The sequence below is a fragment of the Tasmannia lanceolata genome, unplaced genomic scaffold (genome assembly GCF_043159265.1).
Source record: "Tasmannia lanceolata isolate RefF3 unplaced genomic scaffold, GAP_Taslan_0.1 ptg000044l, whole genome shotgun sequence".
Classification (NCBI taxonomy): domain Eukaryota; kingdom Viridiplantae; phylum Streptophyta; class Magnoliopsida; order Canellales; family Winteraceae; genus Tasmannia; species Tasmannia lanceolata.
Window position 1 is genome coordinate 20,722,811 of NW_027518721.1, and position 25,068 is coordinate 20,747,878.

The following is a 25,068-nucleotide window of genomic DNA, read 5'->3' on the forward strand; positions in this document are numbered from 1 at the left end:
TTTACCAAATTTCGACTGAAATTACCGATTTCGCTAATTTCGGTCAGAAAAAAAATGATATTTCGAGAGCTTTTCCCAATTTTAGACAGAAATTTTGTGATTTTGGCAGAAATTTCGGTTTCGGGAAGGACCGAAATTTCGCCCGAAACCGAAATTTAAAACCTTGGTTACCGATACCTAAGAATGTCAGTGAGGTGAAAAGTTTTCATGGGTTGGCGACCTTCTATAGAAGATTTGTTCAAAATCTTAGTAACATATATAGTAGCACCCACAACGGGGTGTATAAAGAAGGAAAAATTCCATTGGCCAAAGGAGGTTAAAAAGAGCTTTGAGCTGATCAAAGATAAGTTATCTATGACCTATCATAGTATCGCTGAGTTTTGAGAAGCTCTTCACTGTAGAGTGTGATGCATCTTGAGGCTGCTTAGGAGAGAGACGTTGAGTGAAACTCGCTCAAACTTTATGCAATACATCAGGTTTTGAAACATTCTTTGATATAGAGAGAGTTTGTTCTTTACATTGACCATCGAGTTTTGAAATTTATTTATAATCACACTAATGTGAATAGAATGCATGCTAGATTAATCTCTTTTCTACAGGAATTTGTCTATGTTAAATCATAAATCAAGTCGGCAGAACAATGTACCATGCCCATTGAGGTCGAGTTTCCTTCAAGTGTCAAAAGAAGGCCAGTAAGAAGAACAAAAATTCAAATAGACATAACATTTGATCCAATTATAGGATCAGAGCTTATAATATACTAGTTATAATCAAATGATAGCAATGAGCTCTACAATGCTGGATCCAAATGAATCCAATGAAACCCTATCGCATTACGAAAAAACTTGGGAAGATAGAGATTTTTTACTTTTTGTTTTTACATTTATCATTGCAACCTAGATAACACTAAAATTGAAATTAGTACTTTGTATTGAATAAGCAATGTTGCTCTAATCTCCTTGTGGATCCAAAGCTTTTATCTTAGGAAAATGACATGATCTCCTTTCATTATCTTTCTTTGCCATTTCAGCTATATTGATTGAGTTTTAGAGTGGCAGTGAGAAACCTTACATTCTAAATATTCTATCAAACATGTAAACTAAAACAATGCACAAGTCTTGGACTACATTACAAATTACCTAGTGATATTAGATTTAGACAAGTACAAAAGAAATTAATGGGGAAAAACTAATTTACCAGATGCCCCTCTGCTTAATTCTATAATTACCTTCCATTGTTCCCTTTTATTTGAATGATACCCATTGTTCACTTTGTTAAGCTTATTCTGCCAATCAAAGTAGAATCATCCAATGAGAGAAGAATGACATGATGAGTTCTCTTTGCAGCTAAAGACCTGACTCTTACTTCTGTTGCTGTTCAAATCAATGGATCTGATCACTAAATGAGACACTAGGAGACTTGGGGCCAATAAAGGCCATTCAGGAGTGAAGCATAACATTTTTTTAAGCATTTTCGTTACAAAAATAATTACCAACAAATAGGACTTTTCTTCCGAATTTTTTTAGTCCCCGTTTGATTTTCATGAAGACGTTTCTTGTGAAATTTCTTTTCTTAGGAAAATTTTCTTCATTTCCATAGTTTAGAGGGAAATGATATGGTATGGCTCATTGAGAAGGATATCATTATAAATAGAAGGTCCCTTTAAATAAAAATTTTACGACAATGGTTCAAGTTTTTTTTTTTTTGATGAGTAAGCTGGGGTTAGGCAAGACCCCCACCAGAAACCATTAAAGAAAATAGAAATTACAATCTAAGGGGGCTCAAAAGCCAACAAACTAGGAACATGCTCCCAAATAAAGCACAAAAAGTAGGAAGGCAAGGGAGAGGGCACCAAGTCCCAACAGCAAGCACTCCAATCAAGAGAACTTTGATCATGGAGAGGATTACAACCTAGTGTATATGGCTCCACTAGAGTCTTGAGCCATGAGGTCTAGCAGAATGGGAGGGGCTGATTCTATGCTCAGGCCATCTCCATTAACAGTACAATCAGTCTTGGATAAGAAGTTTTCAACAGAGTTTGCTTCTCGCCAAGTGTGAGTTATGCTCCAAGAATTTGACGTAGCCAAACATTTATAGATCTTGGCAAGAGTCGGAATTCCTTTCCAAGGGCATTTATATTTTTTGAGGACAACATTTACAGCTACTAGAGAGTTCGATTCCACCCAGATATCAGCCAGGCTGTGCTTTCTTGCCAGAATGAGACCTTGGAGGATTGCTTTTAATTCCAACAGGTGGATACTTCCAGGAAGAACATTTATTGCGAACATCTTTAAACCCCTGCCTTCATAGTTTCTTTTTTTTTGGGGAGTGATATCCCCCTCCCCCCCATGGCTATTTCCCCCCCCCCCCCCCCCCCCCCCCCTTAAACAGTTTTCGTAACTTTTATGCTTTTGGAGTTAACGGTTGCTTCTCCGGGGGGGGGGGGGGAGAGAATAGCCATCAGATGGGGGAAAATATCACTGCCTAGAAATGGGAAAACTACAGTTAACCCCCTCAGCTTTCTGACACATTCAACGATAACCCTGTAGTTTCAATCTCATTAACTACACCTGTTATCATTTGAAACACTATCAATGCTAATTAAGATCTCGTCTCTAATCGGTCGACTGGAGAACCTTCTCTAGTCTGCTGACCAAAAACACAGTAGGCCTACATTGTTTGGATGATCGAAAGTATCCATTTGATGGGGCCTGACGAAGATAGGGGTGTGCCCAAAAAATTATCTCCACAGGATCATCCTAACCCTTCGATTTGTGGATGGACCGTCAACTGAGGGGGATACCTCAAACAGATTGAAAAGTCAGGGGGCGTAGTTGACGAGTTTGAAACTAGGGCGTGTAACTGTATTTTCCCGTACTTTTTTTTCATGTGTAATTAAAAAATGGAAAATCAAGAAAATCTTTATTTTTTTTTCAAACTTGTTGAAAATTCCTGCAATCCAAACAAAATAGTTGTTTTATCATCTATACTACCCCGCCTTTTGCTCGATGCTCATGACGCGCTACGGAACCTCCACCGTGCCGGGGGACCAAGCAGGGCATAGCTAGCTGCATAGGAGCCTTAGCCTAGCGTACTATGTAGCCATCTTTCACAATAAGTTAGGTAACGGTATCCCAAGCCCTGGTGACCAATCTGCCCCATCTTCATCTAATCTAAAATAGGTAATTCCAGAAGGGGGGGGGGGGGGGGGGGGGGAGGGAGGAGAATAGCCATCAGATGGGGGAAAATATCACTGCCTAGAAATGGGAAAACTACAGTTAACCCCCTCAGCTTTCTGACACATTCAACGATAACCCTGTAGTTTCAATCTCATTAACTATACCTGTTAACTTTTGAAACACTATCAATGCTAATTAAGATCTCGTTTCTAATCGGTCGACTGGAGAACCTTCTCTAGTCTGCTGACCAAAAACACAGTAGGCCTACATTGTTTGGATGATCGAAAGTATCCATTTGATGGGGCCTGACGAAGATAGGGGTGTGCCCAAAAAATTATCTCCACAGGATCATCCTAACCCTTCGATTTGTGGATGGACCGTCAACTGAGGGGGATACCTCAAACAGATTGAAAAGTCAGGGGGCGTAGTTGACGAGTTTGAAACTATAGGGTTATCTTTGAATGTGCCAGAAAGGTGAGGGCGTGTAACTGTATTTTCCCGTACTTTTTTTTTCATGTGTAATTAAAAAATGGAAAATCAAGAAAATCTTTATTTTTTTTTCAAACTTGTTGAAAATTCCTGCAATCCAAACAAAATAGTTGTTTTATCATCTATACTACCCCGCCTTTTGCTCGATGCTCATGATGCGCTACGGAACCTCCACCGTGCCGGGGGACCAAGCAGGGCATAGCTAGCTGCATAGGAGCCTTAGCCTAGCGTACTATGTAGCCATCTTTCACAATAAGTTAGGTAACGGTATCCCAAGCCCTGGTGACCAATCTGCCCCATCGTCATCTAATCTAAAATAGGTAATTCCAGAAAGGAGGAGACCATTTTCACTAATATGAATTTCAATTCATATTAGTGAAAATGAAAATAGTCTTTCATTTATTTTCATTTTTTTTTTATAGAAAACCCACGGTAAAGTGAGTCTTATTTGTACAAGAACTAGGGGTGAAAACAAGCCGAGCCTGGCCCAACTCGGCTCGGCTCGCGAGCATTACCCAGCTAGGGTTATATTAAGGGCAATGATATATTCACACCCCTCATCTTCCCTGGACAGCCATATCTAGTGTAATTTGACTACTCTTTTTACACCACGGAGGGTGGTCCAAGTAACAAATGGGGTTCCAAAAAAGAAGTGACATATTTTGCCTCCCCTTTTCACTCCCTAGACAACCCTTTTAGTGTATATATTAATATATAATATATATTTAAATATATTAAATCCTTAACGAGCCTTAACGAGCCGAGCCGAGCCTGGCCTAGCTTGGGCTCGGCTCGTTAAGCTTAATGAGCTTGGCCAGCCGGCTCAGCTTGCCCCATTAAGGATTCAAGCCGGGCTCGGGCGAGCTTCCAAGCCCGAGCCAAAATTGACACCCTTAACAAGGACATAATATGTGTGGTGGAATATCATGAGAGGGTGTTTGGATCTAGGGAAAAGGAAATTATGAAAAATAATATTTCCCAAAAAACTTTTTTTAGGTTTTATTTTACTAGATTTTCTTTTTTCCATTGTTTGGTTCAATCTATCAAGGAAAAATAAATCCTAGATCCAAACACGCCCTAGAATTCAAATTAACCAAGTAATAATAGCCTCTAAATACCAATAATCTACAATTCTGCCATTCATTTCTGTCGTCATAGTAAACTCTCTTCCTTCATAAACAAAAACCCTCTACTAACAAAAGCTAGGGTTTATTACCTTCCATCTCTGCACAAAATCCCTCCTCTCTTTCGCCATGGTTCGTTAATGACTTTATCTTAGGCTTCATGTTCTTTATCGGATTCAAGTTTCTTCTTCTGTTTAGTTTTCAAATCTGATTGTTTTCATCTTTTTAGCCGCAAGGAGATTATATAGAGCTTCATCAGAAGCGTTATGGATATCGCCATGATCATTTCGAGCGAAAGAGGAAGAAAGAAGCCCGTGAAGTTCACAAGCGATCCGCTTTCGCTCAGAAGGTAATTTTTTTTTTGTGAGGAATGTTTTTCTTGCAATCCAAACAGGCCCTTAATTAACTTTTATTTTGGGTGTATGTGATTTCTTTTTATTTTTCAAAATCAGGCCCTTGGTATTAAGGGGAAGATGTTTGCGAAGAAACGCTATGCAGAGAAAGCGCTAATGAAGAAAACGTGAGTTGGGTTTACATTCCATGAGCTTTAGGGTGTTGGTTTTTATTATAGTTTCTGAGGTTGATTTGGGTTTGTCTGCTTTCATATTTGTTTTGAGGCAAAGGGTTTGGGAAGTACTAAATTAGAGCATTTTCATGGGATTGGATGATATTAAAGTCAATGAGGGTTAGAAATAATAAGTGGGCCATGGTTTTATTCGGTTTCGGCACAAACCGAAACGAAATTCACATGAAGTCATTTCTTTACAAGATTTTGCCGAAATTTTACTGAAATTCCGAAATTTCGGCGAAATGTTTCATTTTTGGACTTCGAAATTTTAAAAATGTACACCAAAATGTTATAATTCCACCGAAATTTTAGACATTTCAGTCAAAATTTAAAAAACAAACGAAGGGAAATGATTTCAACGCTCCAATGTTTTGATAAACATGCGCTCACTTGTTTGTCGTGTAGTATTTAAAGGGTTTTAAGAGCTTTTTGAGAACCGTAATATCCTCTGGAATCCCTTTAAATACTACACGACAAACAAGTGGAGCGCATAAATCATTTCCCTAAACGAAATCATAATCATATTTTTACATGATTTCAGCCAAAATTCTGGCCCGAAACCGACACCGAAACCGGAATTTAAAACCTTGAAGTGGGCTGTATTTCATTTTGCTAACTCCCTAAGACTTTTCCCTCCGAAGCCCAAATAAATATTTTCTCCAAAGATTGAAAACTCATTATGATATTCTTTATACCATCTATCAAATTTAGGTTGCTACCGCAATTATAATCTTGTGTACAATAATAACATGCACACATAGGGACCTGAATGTGTTTTGTACTTTCATCACTCTTTTGATGTGAATTTTACAAGTTCTCTAATTTTCTGCACATGCATTTCACTTTTTTATGGGGTCCCATGCAAAATGGTCCTACCTGAGATCCCAGCTTGGTAGTTTTGCATTTGCATTCTTGTACACAAGCGTGCAAATTGGATATTGGATTTGTCACAGTCTGAGATTATTGGGGTTGTCATCTGCCCAAGACCATGAACCTGCATCAAGTTCAGGTTAGGCGGCATTGATTATTAGGGTTATAGGTCATGTCGGGTGGTCTTTTAGGAGAAGCCTTAAAAATAATGAATTCGAGTCTCTTCGGAGTCAATCTGTTTGTTTGAGGAGGCTTATATCTGTTTGGTTGATGTTGTTAGGCGTATTTGGGCTCTTGATAAATTCCCGATTCATCCTTTTTCTTTTGTGTTGTGACGTATAATTGCTTCCCTTTCCCCATTTCTGAGCTATGTAGTATTTCAGCCTCTTCAATGGTTTAAGTTTTTTTTTTTTTTTGGACAACGGCTTTATGTAATATTATTACATTTGACATCTTGAAGAAAAATAGGATCTGGTTGAAATATGGTGGGAAAACATGTGTAGGTTATGTTGAGATGAGGAAACCGGCATCCACCTTTTCATCCATTTTAAATCGACTTGAAGTGTGTGGAACACTGTGCTCAATTGGTTTGGCATTTCTTTGATTTTCTCGGTTACTTCCATTGATCCCTTTAGTCAATGGAGAACTGTTCATCTTCGTGAAGGTAGCAATTTTTATCATTTTATTATTTGTAGTGTTTTGGGCAGTTTGGAATGCGAGAAATAAAAGAATCTTGTAATGCTAAGATTTTTCAAATTGGAAGATGGTGTGGGAAGTCAAGAGATTCGTCACTCACTGGGCCTTGGTTAGAAAAGAATCTGTGTGGCTCTTGCTGCAAGACCTATTGAGAAAATGGAAGTCAGTCGAATGTGAAAGAGAAGAGAAGGACGAGGCAGATTATAATTTGATTGAACTCAACTTCGTTGGTAGGCCTTGTAACTTGTTGGGTAATCTGGTCTTGTGGGGATATGTGTTTCAGGAACGGCAAAAGGAGAAACATTGAAAGCCTCCTATTATCTTTTAGGCATCAAAGATTCCAATGGAGTTGATGTGCATCTTTTCTCTGTGCTCCTCACTTTTCCCTTAGGAGCTTGGTGAGAAGTTATGAATTGACGGATATCCTTCCAATGCGATTGATTGGGCTCTCTGTCATAATTCAAGTCTATGAAAACTCCCTTACATATTACATGATATTTTAGACTTGTAAAGGGTTTGATATTACCTTTTTCTAACTTTTTAAGATTAGTTAATGAATCAGTAGGTTCTCTAGCCAGAGGGTGTGCAAATAGAGTTGTTTCTTGGGGCACGGGGAAAATCTCTATTTCTTCTGCAGTTTCTTTTTTCTTCCTTTAATAATTATTTTTAACTGTCCAAGAAGAAAAAAAAAACTTGACTAAAACACCAAAACTTATTGTGTGTGCCTTGAGATCATCATTACCTAGAAGCCAAGTTTTTCTTATGATCTTATTCTTGTCATGGGCTAGGAATTCACACAGGTATGAATTGCAGGTGATTATTTCTTCTATTGTACTCATGGGGATGCGTTTGTATAAAGTTGTGATTAGTTGAACAGATAATCTGATACGTATATGTTATGGTGTATGGAGGAGTTGCAAGGTAGTTATTGTAGGGATTTGCATTTTAGGTTTGTGGGTATGTGGTTTAGAGTCATGGGTGTTAGTTTTTATTGTGTCATGTTAGTGGTAAGTGGGTTGATGATGTGGCATTCTCATTGTACTTGTATTTAAGTTTATGTATTTCAATGAAAGGGGAAAAGAAGAGAAGATTTTACAGCACAAAGGAAACTTTGTTCTTGGAGAGTCATGGCTCCCCTCGATTTGAACCACTAGGAGGTCCGGTTGCCTCGAATCAACCTCTCTCTCCCTCTTTTCTCTATTTTTATTTTGTTTATTTGCGTTACGGCCGATTAGGCATGTAACAAGTGGTATCAAAGCCATCGATCCTGCACCATGGCTGCGTCTTCGGAGTTTTGGGAATCCATACGTGAAGATTTGCAGGAAATTAAATCACTGGCTTTGAAAATGATGGAAGAACACCGGCGATTTACGGAAGGCTTGAACAAAATCAGAATGGAGATCAAGGAAATGCGCAAAGAAGATAAACAGTTGAAACTTGAGGAAGCTGATGTTCGTGTAGAAAAAACTGCAAGAATTGATGCCGAAAAAGATGAAAAATCATATTTTTTTTCCGAGTTTGATCACAACAGATTTTGAAGGTGGAGTTCCTAAGATCGCAACCTTTATTTTCGAAGATGGAAGTCCAATGTTAATCGCGTTGCTCAAGCAAATCATGCCCATTATGATTTGGGATCCTGGCGGATTAATGTATTTTATTTAATTTTTCGACCTTGAGGACAAGGTCGTTTGTAAGGGGGAAGGAATGATACGTATATGTTATGGTGTATGGGAGGAGTTGCAAGGTAGTTATTGTAGGCATTTAGGTCTGTGGGTATGTGGTTTAGAGTCATGGCTGTTAGTTTTTATTATGTGTCATGTTAGTGGTAAGTGGGTTGATGATGTGGCATTCTCATTGTACTTGTATTTAAGTTTGTGTATTTCAATGAAAAGGGAAAAGAAGATAAGATTTTACACCACAAAGGAAACTTTGTTCTTGGAGAGTCATGGCTCCTCTGGATTTGAACCACTAGGAGGTTCGGTTGCCTCGAATCAACCTCTCTCTCCCTCTTTTCTCTATTTTTATTTTGTTTATTTGCGTTACAGCCGATTAGGCACGTAACATAATCGGCTGCCATTCAAAAAAAAGCTGGGTAGATAATCGAATCTAGGATCAGCATTGCCCTTGATGCTGGAGTTCTGTTTATCTTCGCATAGTATAATTTTTAGTTTTTTTTCTGTATTCCTTGGGAAGATGAAGTAATTAGTATATGTATTTGAAGTGGGTAAATTACTTACATATTCACATTCTTTCACTTCTCTATGTTTAGCTCTCTAAAGTAATGAAGTTTTAGGTCATTGGTGGTATGAAGTCAGCTTATTTTTAGGTACTGTTGGAATATCTGAGTTAAATTGGGATGGTCTCCATATAATTGAAGCCTCTTTCATCTTTAAGGGGTGCTTCTTTGTATATGTTGTTTACATAATTTTGGAGCCAAGTTGTGTGCATAACAACAAAGAACCACTACATTCGAGTGGTTTGATAGGTAGAAGTCGAACCATTGGATGGATGTAAGTTTGGAAAAGATCTCCATGGAAAGTTTAAGCAGAATGTCCACATTGTGCCTATGTTGTTTTCTATCTCCAAAGCCATTTGGATTTATGTTCCATGAATGGTGACAGGGTATTTTTTTATATATACGTAGTATTAGTGATATGACTTGTATTAGCGTAAAGGTTGTAAGAGAAGTTTTGGTCCTTGTTTTGTAAAATTTTGGTCTGAAGGTCCTCTTCATTGATTGGTTTCAAGGGCAACTTGGATTTTCTCCCTATGAAGGCAAGCATGGTATTCATAGAGCAAGATATACCTTGTTCATTAAGTTCCCTCATGGAGCTTTCATGGGTATCTCGGTTGTGGCAGATGCCATTTTTGTAGAGGCTCTGGTTGGATAGGCCCACATTATATATTTATCTAATTGGAAGTGGGCACTGGGTTAGGAATGTTAGCCGTATGTTGTATTTGTCCTCTTCTCCCCCTTTTCTTCTGCAATACCAGTTTCCATGGTCATGCTGTTTCTTTTCTTTCCATCCATAACCTTTCTTCTCGGCTTCTTGTCATTTCTCTTTCTAAATACATTTATCACATGCAAGCACGCACGCACACAAACACACACTATCATCTGTCCCTGTGTGATGCATGGGCTAGAAATTGTTTAACCATCAAAAGATTTTTGGATACAACTAAGTTTAGTTGGAAAAGGAATAATCCTATAATACAGACCTACACACCAACACACACACACACACACTCTCTCTCTCTCTCTCTCTCTCTCTCTCTCTCTCTCTCTCATGCATACTTAATTTCATCCAAACAAGGAGTGTACACACACACACACACAAACACACTCATATATAGAGAGAGAGAGAGAGAGATACACGCGTGCCAATAGAACCTACACGTACGAAAATGTCATCATTTAGTTTTTTCCTATTTATGCTTAAGTTTTTTAACCCTATCCCATTTTGGCTACTGCTGAAGATTTTGTATGTTGTTTATCTGTGTTTTCTTTCAACAGCCTTGCTGTTCATGATGAATCATCAAGTCGGCGAAAGGTGGATGATAATGTTCATGAAGGAGCTATTCCTGCCTATCTGCTGGATCGTGAAACAACGACCCGTGCAAAGGTAATGTAATGCTAGAAATTGGTGGGCTGAAATTTGATACAACGACACCATATTTTAACATATATATTGACATGGATTTAAATTTCTGTTTCGGTTTCGGTCCCACTGAAACGGATCTTTTTTTTCCAATTTCGGTCGAAACGACCAAATATCAGCCGAAATTGAACTGATTTCGGACCCGACCAAAGTCCGAAATTTCGGATTTCGGATTTTGGTCAAAATTTAAAACATTGTGTAGTGATGTGGTGTTAGATATGTCACGCTGTTTTTCAACTTGTCATTCTGGTTTATGCAGGTTCTTAGCAACACTATCAAGCAAAAGAGGAAAGAGAAAGCTGGTAAATGGGAGGTTCCATTGCCCAAGGTATCTCTTTGTAATCTTAGGATTAATTACATGGCTTTAAGTTTGCAATTGTCAAAAAGTTACTGTGATATGCTTATTGTGTATATAATTACTGGTACTTGTTACTATCCAAAAAAAAAAATCTATTTGGTAATTCTTTGCAATTTGGCTTATTGTGTGCATTGATAAACTGATAACTACTAGCTGCTTTTCTTTTACAGGTGAGACCTGTGGCTGAAGATGAAATGTTCCGTGTAGTCCGCACTGGAAAAAGGAAAAGTAAGTATCCTGTGTGTGTGTGTGTGTGTGTGTGTGTGTGTGTTTTCTAGCTGATAGCATTCGCTAATCTAATGGTTGGTAAACTCCGGTAGTATAATCTTTATTTTTTTAATATGACAACTGTCAAATTTGGTAAGGAATGCCAAAAATTGTGATCTTATAAGTCTTAAGTTCTGCTTCACAATGAATACCTGAAATTCATTCTATTGTAATCGACAAAGGGATATGCTGAAATGCCTAAAATCTGGAACAAAAGCAACGCTGAGGCAGGACATCGCTCATCAGCTGCTTAATTGAATCAAAGAAACCTCCTATGATCTGTATTCCATATTAAAAAAGGTGGTGGTATATGCTTAACTCCAGTTTAAGGTGTGACTTCCTCTGCCTCAAATTCCATCTTGTTGGCAATTGACCTGCATCCTTCTAGAGTGCCCCAAGCCTTATTATCTCTTGGTTACCAATCCAAAATATTTATTCAATGCCAATTTACTTAGAAATATCCGTCATGCTTAAGTTTTAGGCATGGTAAAAAAATGAACTTTGGAGTTTATAGATAACAGAGAAAATATTGACGTGGTAAAAAGAATTTTTTGGGCACAGTATTTCCTAGGAAGTATTGATAAATCATCTTGAGGTATTAGTTGTGCAGAGTTGTGGATATGTTAGAAAGTTGTTGTGCTTAGTACATGTTGTAAATAAAGCGTGGGCGAGAGATGGAAGCCTTCATCACATACACAAAATAATTTTGATGGTCAAGTATTTTTAACTTGGGCTCACCGGGCAATGGAAATATTGTTAGAGATAATGTGGGTAGATTAGTTTTTCCATACTGGTCTGTTTTAAGGATTCTAGTGAGATGGAGGTGTTAATGTTAAGGCAAAGTATGAAAATGTTCATTCCACATGATTAAGTGGATTACCGGTGGAAAGAGGACTTTGTAGTTGGCGGATGACATGGAGGGGATACTTGATTCTGCTTCTATGCTTTAGATCCCGTTTGATAACATACATGGTACACCATGGAGGGAATTTCATGGCTGATTTGCGGAAGTGAGCATGTGGTGTCCTTGTGGCCTATGGGTTCTTTCAGCCGTATTGAAATAGCTTTCAGTGGAAAATCAAATTCAAGAGAAATCAATTTTAGACAAGATAGATTTATCCTGGTGGATGGGCAAAAGGAGTCCAAACTCCAAAGGGAGAGACCAATGAGCATGCAAATGCAGACCTACTATCTATCCTGAGCACGAGTCTCCTAAATCGATGCATCCTGTGTTATGGTAATTGTAGCGAGACAAGCCTATCCTAGGCAGAAGAGGCATGGCAATAGAGAAGATGAGTGCTGCAGAGCATGCTAAGAGGAGTGCCATGATGGTGTCTGCAACCTCCTCAGTGCTATTAGGGTCGGCATGGACGAGGCAAAGGCCAAAATTGATGCAAACGGCATGGTCGACAATGTTGAGTATAGGAAGTAGAGCTGCATAGAACAGAGCGTGGTTAGAGCCGACGATGCCACAACAATTGAATTAGTCATCCATCTACACCTATGATGGTGGCGGAACAGGGATCTTGGGTGGGGATAGAAGCTAGGGCCGGGGGCCGACATGGGGGGATGGTGGCAGAGCTGATTGGTGGGGTAGCGATGGATGCTGAAGTAGGGGGAGGTGGCATATTCACAATGATGTGGGGGAATAAGAGTGTCTGAGAACCTAAAGTTGATTTCTTAGAAATTGATTTTAGACAGTTTTGTCTGAATCCTATTTACGGGGTTTTCGTGTAAACCTCCTTGGTGAAATGGATTTCACACGAATCACACCTTAAAATCCCAGTTTAATCTTAACCATTGCTATATGATTAAATTTCAACCATAGATCAACCTAAATAACCCCCTTTTTTTTTTGTTCGAGGAGCCCTAAAATATAAAATAGATCAATCTAAATATCCCCTACTATCAACCTATGCATTTCATACATTTTATTTTTCAGAAAAGTATTATTGGTTTTGTTTTCAATAAAACTTTTTACAACTTCAAAACTTTGATTTTTTATTTAAAACATCATTTCTCATTTTCTCAAAAAAAGAAAAAAAAGAGCTTCAAAAGTAGACGGTTCTTTCTCCCTTGAGGATTTGTGTTCTCCTTCTCTTTAGTTATTTTGGCTCCTATTATTGACAAAATTATTAATAAATCAAGGGTAATAAGTGTTTTTCAATTTCATCCTGAGGTCTTGCGTGAAACCCATGATCAATTAAACTGGGTTCAATTTTTGGGCTCAGAATAAAATAATCATTCGACTATCTCAATTAATATCTAGTTATGAAAAAATCTGATGCGATACCTATAAAAAAAATCTAATTTGGTTATATACTAATTACCTTCAAGTGCATCATAGGAACTACAAATATAGAGTTTTTTTTTCTTAGGTGTTTAAGAGTTCAAACTCGTGAACACTTTATAACACTTTCTTCAATAATGTAATTTTTATGGATAATTTAGCTAGGACAATATGACAAGGAATTGATGAAACATGGATTATTTTAGATTTTAGAATCCAATTAAATGTATGGGCAATTAGTTTTAATTAAGGATGCATATAAACATGCTTTTGACTTGGGATTTTTTTTGCCATCATAACATCTTTTGCTAAGCATGGTGCAGAGCAATGAAAATCATTGGGTGTTCTTTCAGAATTGGTTTTCTCGGACTGCATTTTTCTGATCAGTATTGGTTTTCCTCTTGCTGTGTTAGTGCTGATTACGAGAAGAAGATTCACAAGCTCTTTTAGGCCCTGTTTGGACGGCATGGAAAACATTTCTTGCGAAAAACTTTTTCCTTGGAAAAACTCTGTTTCCACAATTTAGTGGGAAATGATATGGTTATGGCTTCTTTTTTCCTTTTTCCTTTGTTTTTTTGGGACTGGTGGTTATGGCTTATTTAAAGGGATGTCATGATAACTTAAAGGTCCCTATAAATAAAACATGAACTAAGGTGGTTCGAGTTACTTCTTTTCATGTGTAATCGGAAAAAACAAAAAATTTTGATCCCCTTTCTCTTTTCCAAAACTTTTCAAGAAAATTCTTGCAATCCAAACAGGGCCTTAGTGTTCATAATGGAAAAAACACAGGCCAATGTGCTTCTGCAGGCTGGCATGTATTGCTGGAAAAGAAGGAAAAAATAGCTCTTTCAGTACATTCTATTTTAATCACTGAATGGCTTCAGGAAATGGCATCAACATATTTGATTATTTCTGTTTGCTTATTCAGCCAAGCAGTGGAAAAGGATGGTCACAAAAGCCACATTCGTCGGACCGGCGTTTACAAGAAAGCCTCCTAAGTATGAGCGCTTCATTCGTCCCACAGGCTTGCGATTTACCAAAGCCCATGTGACACACCCAGAACTGAAATGCACTTTCAATCTAGAAATTATTGGAGTAAAGAAGAACCCCAATGGTCAGATGTACACTTCCTTGGGTGTTATGACAAAGGGAACCATCATCGAGGTAAACATGAGAACTATAATGCTTTGTAATAGTTATACTGTTTGTTATTTTCCCTACTGTTTCGACCATCTCTGTCTCCTTTCTCTCTTTAATAAGATCATCTATCAGTAAAAAAATTCTGCCCATGAGAGTATATTTCTGTCATCCACCTTCACTAATCATCCTACGATTTTAAACTTCACAATTTCAGGTGAATGTAAGCGAACTTGGTCTAGTCACGCCGGCTGGAAAAGTTGTGTGGGGTGAGAGACTTGTACATCACTTTCATGGCTAGATGGTTCTTCTATCATTTTCTTTCTGACTTGTATTTTCACTTATGGATGCAGGAAAATATGCCCAGGTTACAAATAACCCAGAAAACGATGGTTGTATAAACGCTGTCTTGCTTGTATGAGTTCTAATGAGAGCTGGGCTTCCTTGGTGGGTGCTCTAAACAGTACGTTGAGATCCACCTTAATTTTGATCATATCTGAATACTATGTAACAGAGATGACTTCTCTTTTTATAAAAAGGTTACATTTTCCCAAAGGCTTCATTGCGGTGTCCACGATGATGAGGCCTTCCGTTCGATGTTTCAATTGTTAATTTCTCTTGGAAATGAAAATTAAGAGGAAAAAAATTCCATGGAAAATAATATTCAATGAAAGTTAATTTTCCATGCATTCAAACAGGGTGTTAAGGGCCCGTTTGGATGCCGTGAAGATTTTGATTTGGATTTCTCACATTTGCAGCCCTTTTTGCATTGTAATCTGGATCGGATCAAATCCTTGGATTTCTAATTCAGCAGCTGACAGTGAAAAAAATCAGATTTCTAAATTTGCTGTGGAAATATGAAATTGGAAATCCATAGATCAGGCAGTTTCTTCACCCTGTTTGCTCCTCAACCTCTCCCCTCCACTAGGAAGTACCTCATTCCCTCTCTGTCTCCCTCTACATGAGCTGCTGGATATATTCAATTTGTATATAAAACTCAATTCCAAATCCAAATACAAAATGGAAGGTATCCAAACGGGCCCTAACCGATTTCATAAAGGACTGAAGGCATCTAGGTCAAACTACTCTTCATATTTTTAGTTTTCTGATGGTTAATGGATGATGATTTTGATGACATTTAACAGCTTCTCTTTCTTTCATTGAGCTTTTCAAACGAAAAAAGAAAAAATGCTTTAAAAGAAAGAAACTCTGATTTTCTAAGTTCATTCCTTCACTCAGTAACATTCAAAATTCCCTTTCATTGATTTTTCTGCCCATCTTTCCTAAAACCCATTTCCCCCAGATCTCCTCGATCTTGATTTCTTCCAAAAACATGAAGGGCGAGGGAACAGTCGATAGAAAAATAGAAATGCAACAGAAAACCACCTCATCCATGTGAAACAACCGATAACCCCAAAAGTTTAACAACCAATTACTCCAAAAGCTTTAGTATTTTTTTTGAATGATTCCAAAAACTTAAGCTGTTAGAGTCGGTGTTATTTAATCATTTATAACACTACAGGCCGAATACTCAAGAACTGACAACAGTGTGATAGAAGAAGAGGCAAGTAACACGTGAGGAAAAAACAATGCAAAGATAGTCTGCGTTACCCATCCATCAAGCAATTTCAATCACTCCAGTAACAATTTCAAACGCCAAAAAGGCAACAACATCTTCACCAAAGCCACAGATATGTAACAAGCTACATTTGCCAACTAATAACCTTTTATATTAATGATAAGCGGAGCAGCAAGCCTTGAGGGAGAGTCGCTAACGTCCGACCGTAAGTGTCGAAGGCGAATTACTTGCCTCCCTCCGCCGCCTGCTGAATGATACTCGTTTCCAGCCTCGATGTGAGATCCTCAACCGCCACCTTCAACACATCCCTGCGCATTCCAATATCCGCAGCATACCTGCTGGCACAGTACATTCCGATGGCCATGGCCGTCATCCCATACACATTGGTAGTGAAAAGTCGCAGAGGCGTTGATAGCACGGCCGCAATTGGCCCACCTATGATTGAAACCGCCTGACCACTCCGACCAATCGTCCCTTCGTCAACGACGAGCAGACCCGTCTTGCAATATATGGCAAAGTCCTCGCAGTTGTTCTTGAAGACATTATAGCACCCAAACCCATTGTTGAGCAAGTGGGTAGCTCGATGGTCTACGATTTCATCTGGGTCTGAAACAGCGAGTGTGCATGTTCCCCCTCGTGCTTTGGCGAGAAAGAGAGTGGGGCTCACAGAGTACTCAAAACGGTATAGGACCCCACCGGAAAGGAAACAGTCCAGGCAAGAAGAGACAACTCCATGACCATCTTCTTGTTGGGTGCAGGTGGTACACAGGGCTTGAGGTTGCCTAGGCCCAGAGCTTATGAGAAGGACGTCGAGGATTGTTCCTGTTCCAACTTCTTGGCCTCGTCTAGTAAAATGGATGACCTTATCCTCGCCAATGTAGATACCTGTGTTAGGGTGTATGGAAATTAGCTACCCGGAAAGTTATAAAAGGTAATGGGAATTACTTCTAATCCCACCAAAACCTATGATTCAGCCAACAATTTGAATTTATTGTGGACACCCGTGTTGTGTTGTGTCTGACAAGACACCCATGCCCACACGTGTCAACACTCCTTTAGACACTTTTAAATGTACTACTAGAAGTGTTAGTAACTTTATATGTATGTATGTGTATGAGCGTGTCACTATTTCTAGATTTTTAGGGTTAGTCTTGTCAGATACGAGTGTTGAAACTCGGCACACAAATCTGTATCCACAAATGATAATTATATGTACTTTCTATTTTAGATGTATCCCGGTTTCTAAATTTTGGGAGTTTGCCATGTCCGACACTCCATGTCCGTGTCGACACGCGACACTCGTGTCCGTGTCCACAAATCATAGTGTAACACGCATTGACTGAAAGACCCGGGCTGCCAGCCCAGATGGTAAAGCAATTGAGGAATTCCTAACAAAGCTTCTTATTATTGACAACTAAAAGAAATGGTCTAAGGATAAGATGTGTGTAGGTTTGAACCACTTTCCAAAGGAGGATGCAGGTCAAAACACGGCCAAAGCAAATCCTAGTCGCTAGGTTGACACGGCTGAGTACTCGGTTGACGCGGTCATGACTTGGGAGAGTCAAATGAGTTTTGATTGACTTTATAGGGAAAAATGCGGACTTGGACAAGAATGCAGCCATGGTAAAAGGGAGCCAACTCGGAGGAGTCCACGATGATGCGGGGGAGTTTTCAAACTGTGGTTTGAACTGACGTGGGCGTGGTTCCACCTGATAAACAAAGGAGGTCTCCTAACCCAAGGGTGTTCCTTGCAGAAATTGCTTGTACCAAAGATGCATACATTCACATACTAGCGAATCTGAAACAGGGGCTTTAGCTGGTTTAGAAATTTGTTGGTTGTCTAGAGACCTGGCCAGATGAAAAACCAGCAACTGAAACTGAAAGGACCTGGTAGAGCACTTGATCTAAGGTAGACTTGGATCTGCATGTTAGCTTATTGCTCAATTTTGAAATAGCAAACAATGCTAACTGGATTTAATCTCAAATCTAATGTTAGAATGAGAATTATGTACTCTTAGTAATACATGTTTTCCTACAACAAAGAATGGAGAGGACAGGTGCACAGTGAGCATTTATGGTAAGAGAAAAAAAAACAAAGTAGTCGATGTGACTTTCGGTTTCAAAGAATTTTGATATTTTATTATGCAAAAAGAAAAAAAAACACTCAACTATGAGATGCATTTATCGCCTGAATGTTCAACCCTAGGAGTGTGGAGCATGCAAAGATATGCAAAGAAATGAGGAATTCTACATACCACATACCAAAAAATGTAGATAGGAGAACACAAGGTAAGTAGTTGTTGAACTGATGAAATAATTCTGTACTTGGGTTGCTGAAAATAATTTGTTTATCACTAATCATCATGCTATTATATAACTACTCGCCCTTGCTTGAACGCCTGTCTGTGAGTGAAGTTATCAATTCAAATAAAATAAAATCTGCAATCCATACTAGGGGTGCAACTTGGGTCAGGTTGGGTTGAGCTTTTGCTAAAAATGAATTGGAATCAACCCGAACTCAACCCGATTTTATGGTAAAAGCTCAACCTGTTTGAAACGACCAATTTCCCCAAAAGCTTAAGCTGTTCGAGCTGGTGTTATTTAATCATTTATACTTCAACACTCCCACTCACGTGTGGCCCTTCATTTTTTGGGTGGCCGTATACGTGGCACACCTGGTCCGTCTTTAGGGTTGGCCGTACACATGGAATTTTTATATCAAGGAGCAGTTGGGTTTTGAACCCAGGACCTGCAGTGAGGACATAGATATGATACCATGTGAAACGACCAATTACTCCAAAAGCTTAAGCTGTTAGAGCTGGTGTTATGTAATCATTTATACTTCAACAACCCAAATTCCAAAAAGATCGACCCGAGTTGCAGCCCTAATCCATTCTTAAAGAGTAATCCAGAGCAATTGATCCAACTATGCTGCTCAAAAAATCAACTGAACACAACAAGTTCTTGTAACAGAATAATGAAATTTAATTTTCTGTATGTGTAACACAATTTTTGTTTGACTGATGAGACTTCTAGACGAGTCATATTGAACTCCTTAGGTAGAATCTAAAGTAGGTTTTCTCAAGTACCTATATACATGTGTACAATGTTTTGCTTAAGCAGTAGTGCAAAGTAAGCTTCTTGATTGCTGTCCTCTTCCCTCTTCATGGTGTTCCTTAGAAATTTCTACAGCTTTCAAGTTCAATTCTCTCTTCTATTTCTTCTATTTCTGTCACCAACTGGATATTCTACAGTGGATCCCTTCATATAATTTTATACATAATTAATTACGACTACAAATATCATATTATTTATAAATCAGGTAAATGTTTTGGAAGCTGGGCCCCTACCTATGAAAACAAATGACATGCAAATTGACAAGCTGAATATATGGGGGTTTAATATACTCAAATCTTTCAATCCTCTTCAAATCTGAATCATAAAATCGAGTAGAAGACTCCAATTCAAATGTCTTTTTCAATACACAATATGGGGTTTTAATACACTCAAATCTCTCAACCCTCTTCAAATCTGAAGCACAAAATCAAGTAGAAGATTCCAATTCATGAGTCCTTTTCAATACACAATCCCTCAATTACAGCCCATGGGAACATCACAATCACACAACATCTTTCATCAATACAAACCTCTCCATCAGGCACCATGACCCAGTCTAATAAAATTTCTTCCAAATTATGTTTTCACCATAACCCAATAAAATAAAAATAAAAGACAACCCTAGATTGACCCATCATGAATGGTATACCAAAAATTTATCACTTCTAAGGCATCAAATCCTACAAAACCCCAGAAGACCCAAGAGCCTAAAGTTTCCAATTCCAAGCAAAACTAATTGAAACCCTAGACTAAAGAATTCAAAGAAGATGAAAAGAAAAAGAACAAAACCATGATGGGCGTAGACATAAGCCGTCCTCCATGAGTAGATGTGATCACCTGGTTTGAGGCTCTCTCTGCTGATCCTGTTCATACAAACTCATCCATTTTAAATACCCAAAAAAAAAAAAAAAAAAAACCCCAATTAGAATTGCATCTATATTAACTAGAAAAAGAGAAAAAGATGCAATTTCAATTAAAGGAATTCATATAAACCTGTTCGAGAGCAGCCCCATCTCTCTTTCTCTTTTTTATTTTTTTGTCTCTGCAACTGAAAATCGTTGGGAAGAAGGGTAAACGGGAAAAAATAGGGGATTGATAAAAGTTCAGACACGTGTCAAGGCAACATGAAAAGTGTCACAAAGCCGTTTCCCTGCTGTTCCAGTCCCATGTGCAAATGGTTTTCATGGATAATAAGTTCTTATCCTCGATTGTTTTGTGTTTCAGGATTTGATTATTCAAAATCCAAATAGAATTCTGAGAGGAAGATAGGCCTGCTTGTTTGAATTCTGAACTCAAAATGTGGAAATTCAAACCAAAATTTTAGAGGGAATATTCTAAATATAGAATCTCCTTTTTTATTTTCAAATCTCTCGTCTTTTATGGTGCCTTGAGACTTGATTTTTTAGTGGGTTTGAACTTCTGTGCATGATTTTTAGTCCCACGTTACAAAGTTGAAGAAACTTTCATCTTTTTGTAAGAGGTAGTATGGAGATACAAAGGCTTAGGTCTTTCATGGGCATTGGAATTATTTGGATGACCCAGTTTTACATGAAAACACACGCAAGCGCCGGGCCGATCCCTGGCCGTGGTTCGAGTCCGGATTTGGGTTAAATAAAAATTTGTAAAACAAAAAATTGTTTTTTATTCTCCAACTAAATTGGTGTATTTATTTTGGTTAATTTTGCTAAACGGTTTTTAATTATGCACTTCAATTTTGACACCGTGTTGAATTGTTTCTTCTTCTTCAAACAATCACACGAAGTGAATGTTGGAGAGGGCGTCTCTTCCTCTTCTTTGGGCATGTTTTGTAGATGTTTTGTCTGTAAAAGCCAAAGCTGTTCTTCATTCTGTATGCACACTGGTTTTACAAAGATAGTAACGAGTTTTCTCCTTGAATTTTTGCTCCATATTCATTCGTCTTCTCCGTTCCATGTCTGAGCACAGTTCTAAGGTGATTCGAAGATGACCAGTTAGCGAGTGCACATCTACTAAAGCCTGTTAGGGATGTTTTTATCTTGAGGTGTCGATTTGCAGATCTCGATTGCACAGTGGCACGACTCATCCGTTCTTCCTTCCTCTTAAACAATCAAGATTTTGCAAAGGGCTTTTATTTTCGAATCGATGAGTGCAATCTGGTTCTTCGATTTTATTCTTATTCTAATTTTACAACAATATCAAATTTTGGATTCTGATAGCACTAAAATTTGGTTCGATTTATCAAATTTAGGTTCAAATAGCACCAAAGTTTGGTTCGAGTTGGCCAAGAATCAGTCTGTTCATCTCTATATTATCTACAACAGTCGTAATAATCATAGATAAGTTATATTTTTGCAACACTGCCTCTTATAGCGGTGCCTAAACATTATCTTACACGATCTACTTGAACATTGTCCTACACAAGCTCCCTGACAAACTCGTGTGGCACCCTAACACACGCACATGCGAAAGCTAGTCTTCTCCAGTGTAAGGCCCTAAAGTCCCTACACACTCTACTCTTGTTACTTTGCATATGTTGACGATCTCCAAGCCATCCAAATATATGCTCATTTTTCTTTTGCTCCATGACAAACAATGTGACGCCTTAACACGAAGGTGGAAGGTACTCTTAGGATCAATGGAGATGATTAATCCTAAGGTCCCATGCGGAGGGAAACATGTATACAATCAAGATCGTTGAGCTTGGGGACCATCACAGGGTGACTCACATGGATTTGATCCCATTCTGAACTGACTTCCAAAGGAACATAAAATCAATAGTTTAGCTGTTGTTGGCGGAACCCGTAAAGAAGCTTGATGGATCAAGGTATTATCGATGATTTAGTAGAAAGTAGTGGCTGATGTATTATCATCCATTGACCAACACATCAATCCGTGTCTAGCTCCTTAGGGCAGTATTACCTATTCACTGGTAGTTGCATTAGTAGTATACTTAGCCTTTTTCCTAGCGATGAGTATTTTGTATGTCGATTTGACATTTGTTATATATATATTTAGTAGTCTTTTCTTAGTAAGGGTACAATAGTCATTTCAATATTGTATTAGGGCTATGACATAGACATCCTTCTTACTATCTCTGTAGTTAATTTTTAATGAATATGACTTAGGGTTTCAATTTGGATGGGAGACATCGAGTCAAAGACAATCAACACAATTCAATTGTTTCTAGCAGATGAAGAAGAATCAACCCCTAAATTATGGGAGAAGTTGGAGAAGCCTTATAGGTCAAAAAGCTTGGCCAACTGGTAATATTGGAAGTGAAAATTGTACGAGCTAAAGATGCAAGAAGGTGAAAATCTTCTAGGGCACATTACTGTGCTCAATGGGCTTGTAGATAAACTCTACAAGGTTGATGAAAAGTTGGAAGAAGAAGAAAAGACCCTTATGCTTCTTACATCGCTTTCATATTTATACAGCAACCCTTATCTATATATAGTAAGGATATATAGTGAAGTAGGAGGAGGTCATGACATCACCCTTATCTAATGACATGTGAAAGAAACATGTTCTTGATAGGAGTCAAGAGCATGGATTGATTGTTCATGGTGAAAATAAAATAGGAAGGCGGTTTAACAAGAGATTTAGTAAAGGCAGGTCAAGATTTAGGGTTAGCGGAAAGGATAGTGCACAATGTTATCTATGCAAGGAATGTGATCACATCAAGTAGGGTTGTCCGACATAAGTTGACAAGTTGGACAATGGTGTTACAAATACAATTGTGGTAGTAATAGATGAGCAGAGCGGGATAGTTTAAGATGTTTTCTCAGTCTCCATAAGTAATCACACTTCTCCCCATCAGGAAATTATAGATTTAAGGTGCTTTATTCATGTATGCTTCAAGAGAGGTTCTTTTAATAAATCTAGTCATAGGTGTAGTCTCCTTGGATGACGAGTACACTTGTGACTTCATGGGAATTGGGATGATGAAGATCAATATGTTTGACAGAGTTGTTCATACTTTAGGTAGTGTGTCGTATGCCTCAAAGATATAAAAGAATATAGTATCTCTTGGCCACTCCAAGGATTGCAGGTATATAGCTACAGGTGGTGCCATGAAAATCACATGCGACTCTATAGTTCTGATGAGATGAAATAACTGTGGCGAATTGTATCATTTGGTTGGGGGCACAATAATTAATGTTTTTAAGATCTCAATAGATGGTTAGAAATGGAGCACAAAGGACAACTACTTGTGTAGGGTCTCTTTCGTAGATGGTGCAAAGGCTCATATTGGTGGTTTCCATGGTGTAGAAGGCGTCGAGGTAATGGTAGTACTTGTGATGGGGATGACATATCAAGATCCCTCTCCAGGGTTGACTGGGTGAGCCAACTGGATGACAGCTACATATGTGTTGGCCATGTTGATCGAGTCGGGTGGAATTAAAACCAGGTGATTTGATGGCATGTAGCTAGTGCTTGGAAATGCCAATGGTGGTTTGCAGCGACAACGGATCAATGCCAATATTTATGAAAATCTTCATATAGCTGAAAAACAACCAAAGTAGAGCTCACTGAGATAGTGCCTTGTTTCCCACTCCATGTGGGATTTCCCTTGGGCTAGTTTCATAGTGCAATTAGTGTTATGTATAAAAGATTAAATAACATCTTCTCCAACAGCTTAAGCTTTCGGATGGTTGGTTGACATGGTGTCAGAGCAAAGGTCCAGGGTACAAAACGCCTTGATATTAAAAATCCACAACTAATGGCTAACCCAAAAGAGGGGCCACATGTAGCCCAACCCTAAAAAAAAGAGGGGCCACATGTGAGGGGGAGTGTTATAAGTATAAAAGATTAAATAATGCCTCCTCCAACAGCTTAAGCTTTTGGAGTATTTGATAGTTTACTGCTAGGGAGAGGGAGAGGTAGGTTTCTTAGGTCTAGCCTAGGTGTCCTAAGTATCTCTTGGTATAAAACTGGGAGAGGAAAGGCACGTATAATTGGGAGAGAAAGGCACGGTAGCAATGATTTTTTTTTCATGATATATAAAGGGGAGTGATAAATCGACCCCCATATATCTTAAATCGACCCCCTATATGAGGAGAGAGAAAGAGAGATAGGGGTTCTATTTATCACCACCCTATATAAACTAGTGTATCCAAATGATAAGAGAGGACTAGGGTGGGTGAAGTGGCTAAAACTCAGGAAACAAAAATCAAGAAACTAGTGTTTCCATGTGGTGAGAAGTGGCTAAAAATTAGGAAACAAAAAACTATACTCAAAATACGATAGATTTTTTTTCGCGATTTTTAGCCACTTCTCTCCCTCATCTCAATCGTGTCCTCTCAAATCTATCTTCTTCTACACCTGCCCTGCCCTGTCGCCTACCACTTGGAGGCGGTGCGTGAAAAAGAAACAAATTCTTCTTGGGTGGTTTACTCATGTGGTTCAAATATCATACCAATCGGGCAATCCTAATATCTAATATCTACTAGATAAAAGTGTTCCTGAGCAGCTGTGCAGGGAGTTACCTGGGTTTTTTAAGCCACTAATGTGCATGTAACTCCCTGCGGGCTTTTTAAGCCACTAATGCGTAGGTAACTCCCAGCGCTTCTCTATCTACTAATACGTATTTTTAAGATTAATTATAGGAAATGATACATTCATCCCTTTTTTACTCAGGACAACCCCCCTTAGTGTAAAAGAGTAAGTCATAAACATGGTTTAAAATTTCGGTTTCGGACCCTGAAATTTCGGTCGAAATCCGGTACAAAAAAGAAAATAATATTTTATTCAATATT

At 38.4% G+C, this 25,068-nt stretch overlaps 2 protein-coding genes across 3 annotated transcripts; one reads left to right on the plus strand and one right to left on the minus strand.

Moving 5' to 3' along the window:
* Positions 1 to 4,801: 4,801 nt before the first annotated feature.
* LOC143863581 (uncharacterized) lies at positions 4,802 to 15,199 on the plus strand. Its single transcript, XM_077374290.1, has 9 exons — positions 4,802 to 4,924; positions 5,022 to 5,141; positions 5,245 to 5,312; positions 10,441 to 10,549; positions 10,845 to 10,913; positions 11,114 to 11,171; positions 14,429 to 14,664; positions 14,855 to 14,906; positions 14,991 to 15,199. Exons 1-9 carry the CDS (start codon positions 4,922 to 4,924, stop codon positions 15,056 to 15,058), a joined length of 783 nt encoding a protein of 260 aa, XP_077230405.1. The 5' UTR covers positions 4,802 to 4,921; the 3' UTR covers positions 15,059 to 15,199.
* Positions 15,200 to 16,187: 988 nt separating this feature from the next.
* Positions 16,188 to 20,525, minus strand: LOC143863901 (protein LEAD-SENSITIVE 1-like). 2 transcript variants are annotated; one of them, XM_077374681.1, is made up of 3 exons: positions 20,327 to 20,525; positions 20,171 to 20,196; positions 16,188 to 17,101 (listed from the first exon to the last, which is right to left on the minus strand). In XM_077374681.1, the coding sequence occupies exons 1-3, from the start codon at positions 20,344 to 20,346 to the stop codon at positions 16,440 to 16,442; spliced, it is 708 nt and encodes a 235-aa protein (XP_077230796.1). In that variant the 5' UTR covers positions 20,347 to 20,525; the 3' UTR covers positions 16,188 to 16,439. The 2 variants fall into 2 exon arrangements, with proteins under 2 accessions (XP_077230796.1, XP_077230795.1); XM_077374680.1 differs by having other exon boundaries at positions 20,123 to 20,196; positions 20,327 to 20,506.
* Between the last annotated feature and the right edge of the window lie 4,543 nt (positions 20,526 to 25,068).

Coding starts and splice junctions, on each gene's coding strand:
- LOC143863901 (XM_077374680.1), bottom strand. CDS start 20,346: ATGGGGCTGCTCTCGAACAG. Junction 20,197..20,326: donor ATGGGGCTGCTCTCGAACAG/GTTTATATGAAT, acceptor TTGTATGAACAG/GATCAGCAGAGAGAGCCTCA. Junction 17,102..20,122: donor TTATGTCTACGCCCATCATG/GTTTTGTTCTTT, acceptor ACCCTAACACAG/GTATCTACATTGGCGAGGAT.
- LOC143863581 (XM_077374290.1), top strand. Junction 5,313..10,440: donor AAAGCGCTAATGAAGAAAAC/GTGAGTTGGGTT, acceptor TTCTTTCAACAG/CCTTGCTGTTCATGATGAAT. Junction 14,907..14,990: donor GGCTGGAAAAGTTGTGTGGG/GTGAGAGACTTG, acceptor TTATGGATGCAG/GAAAATATGCCCAGGTTACA.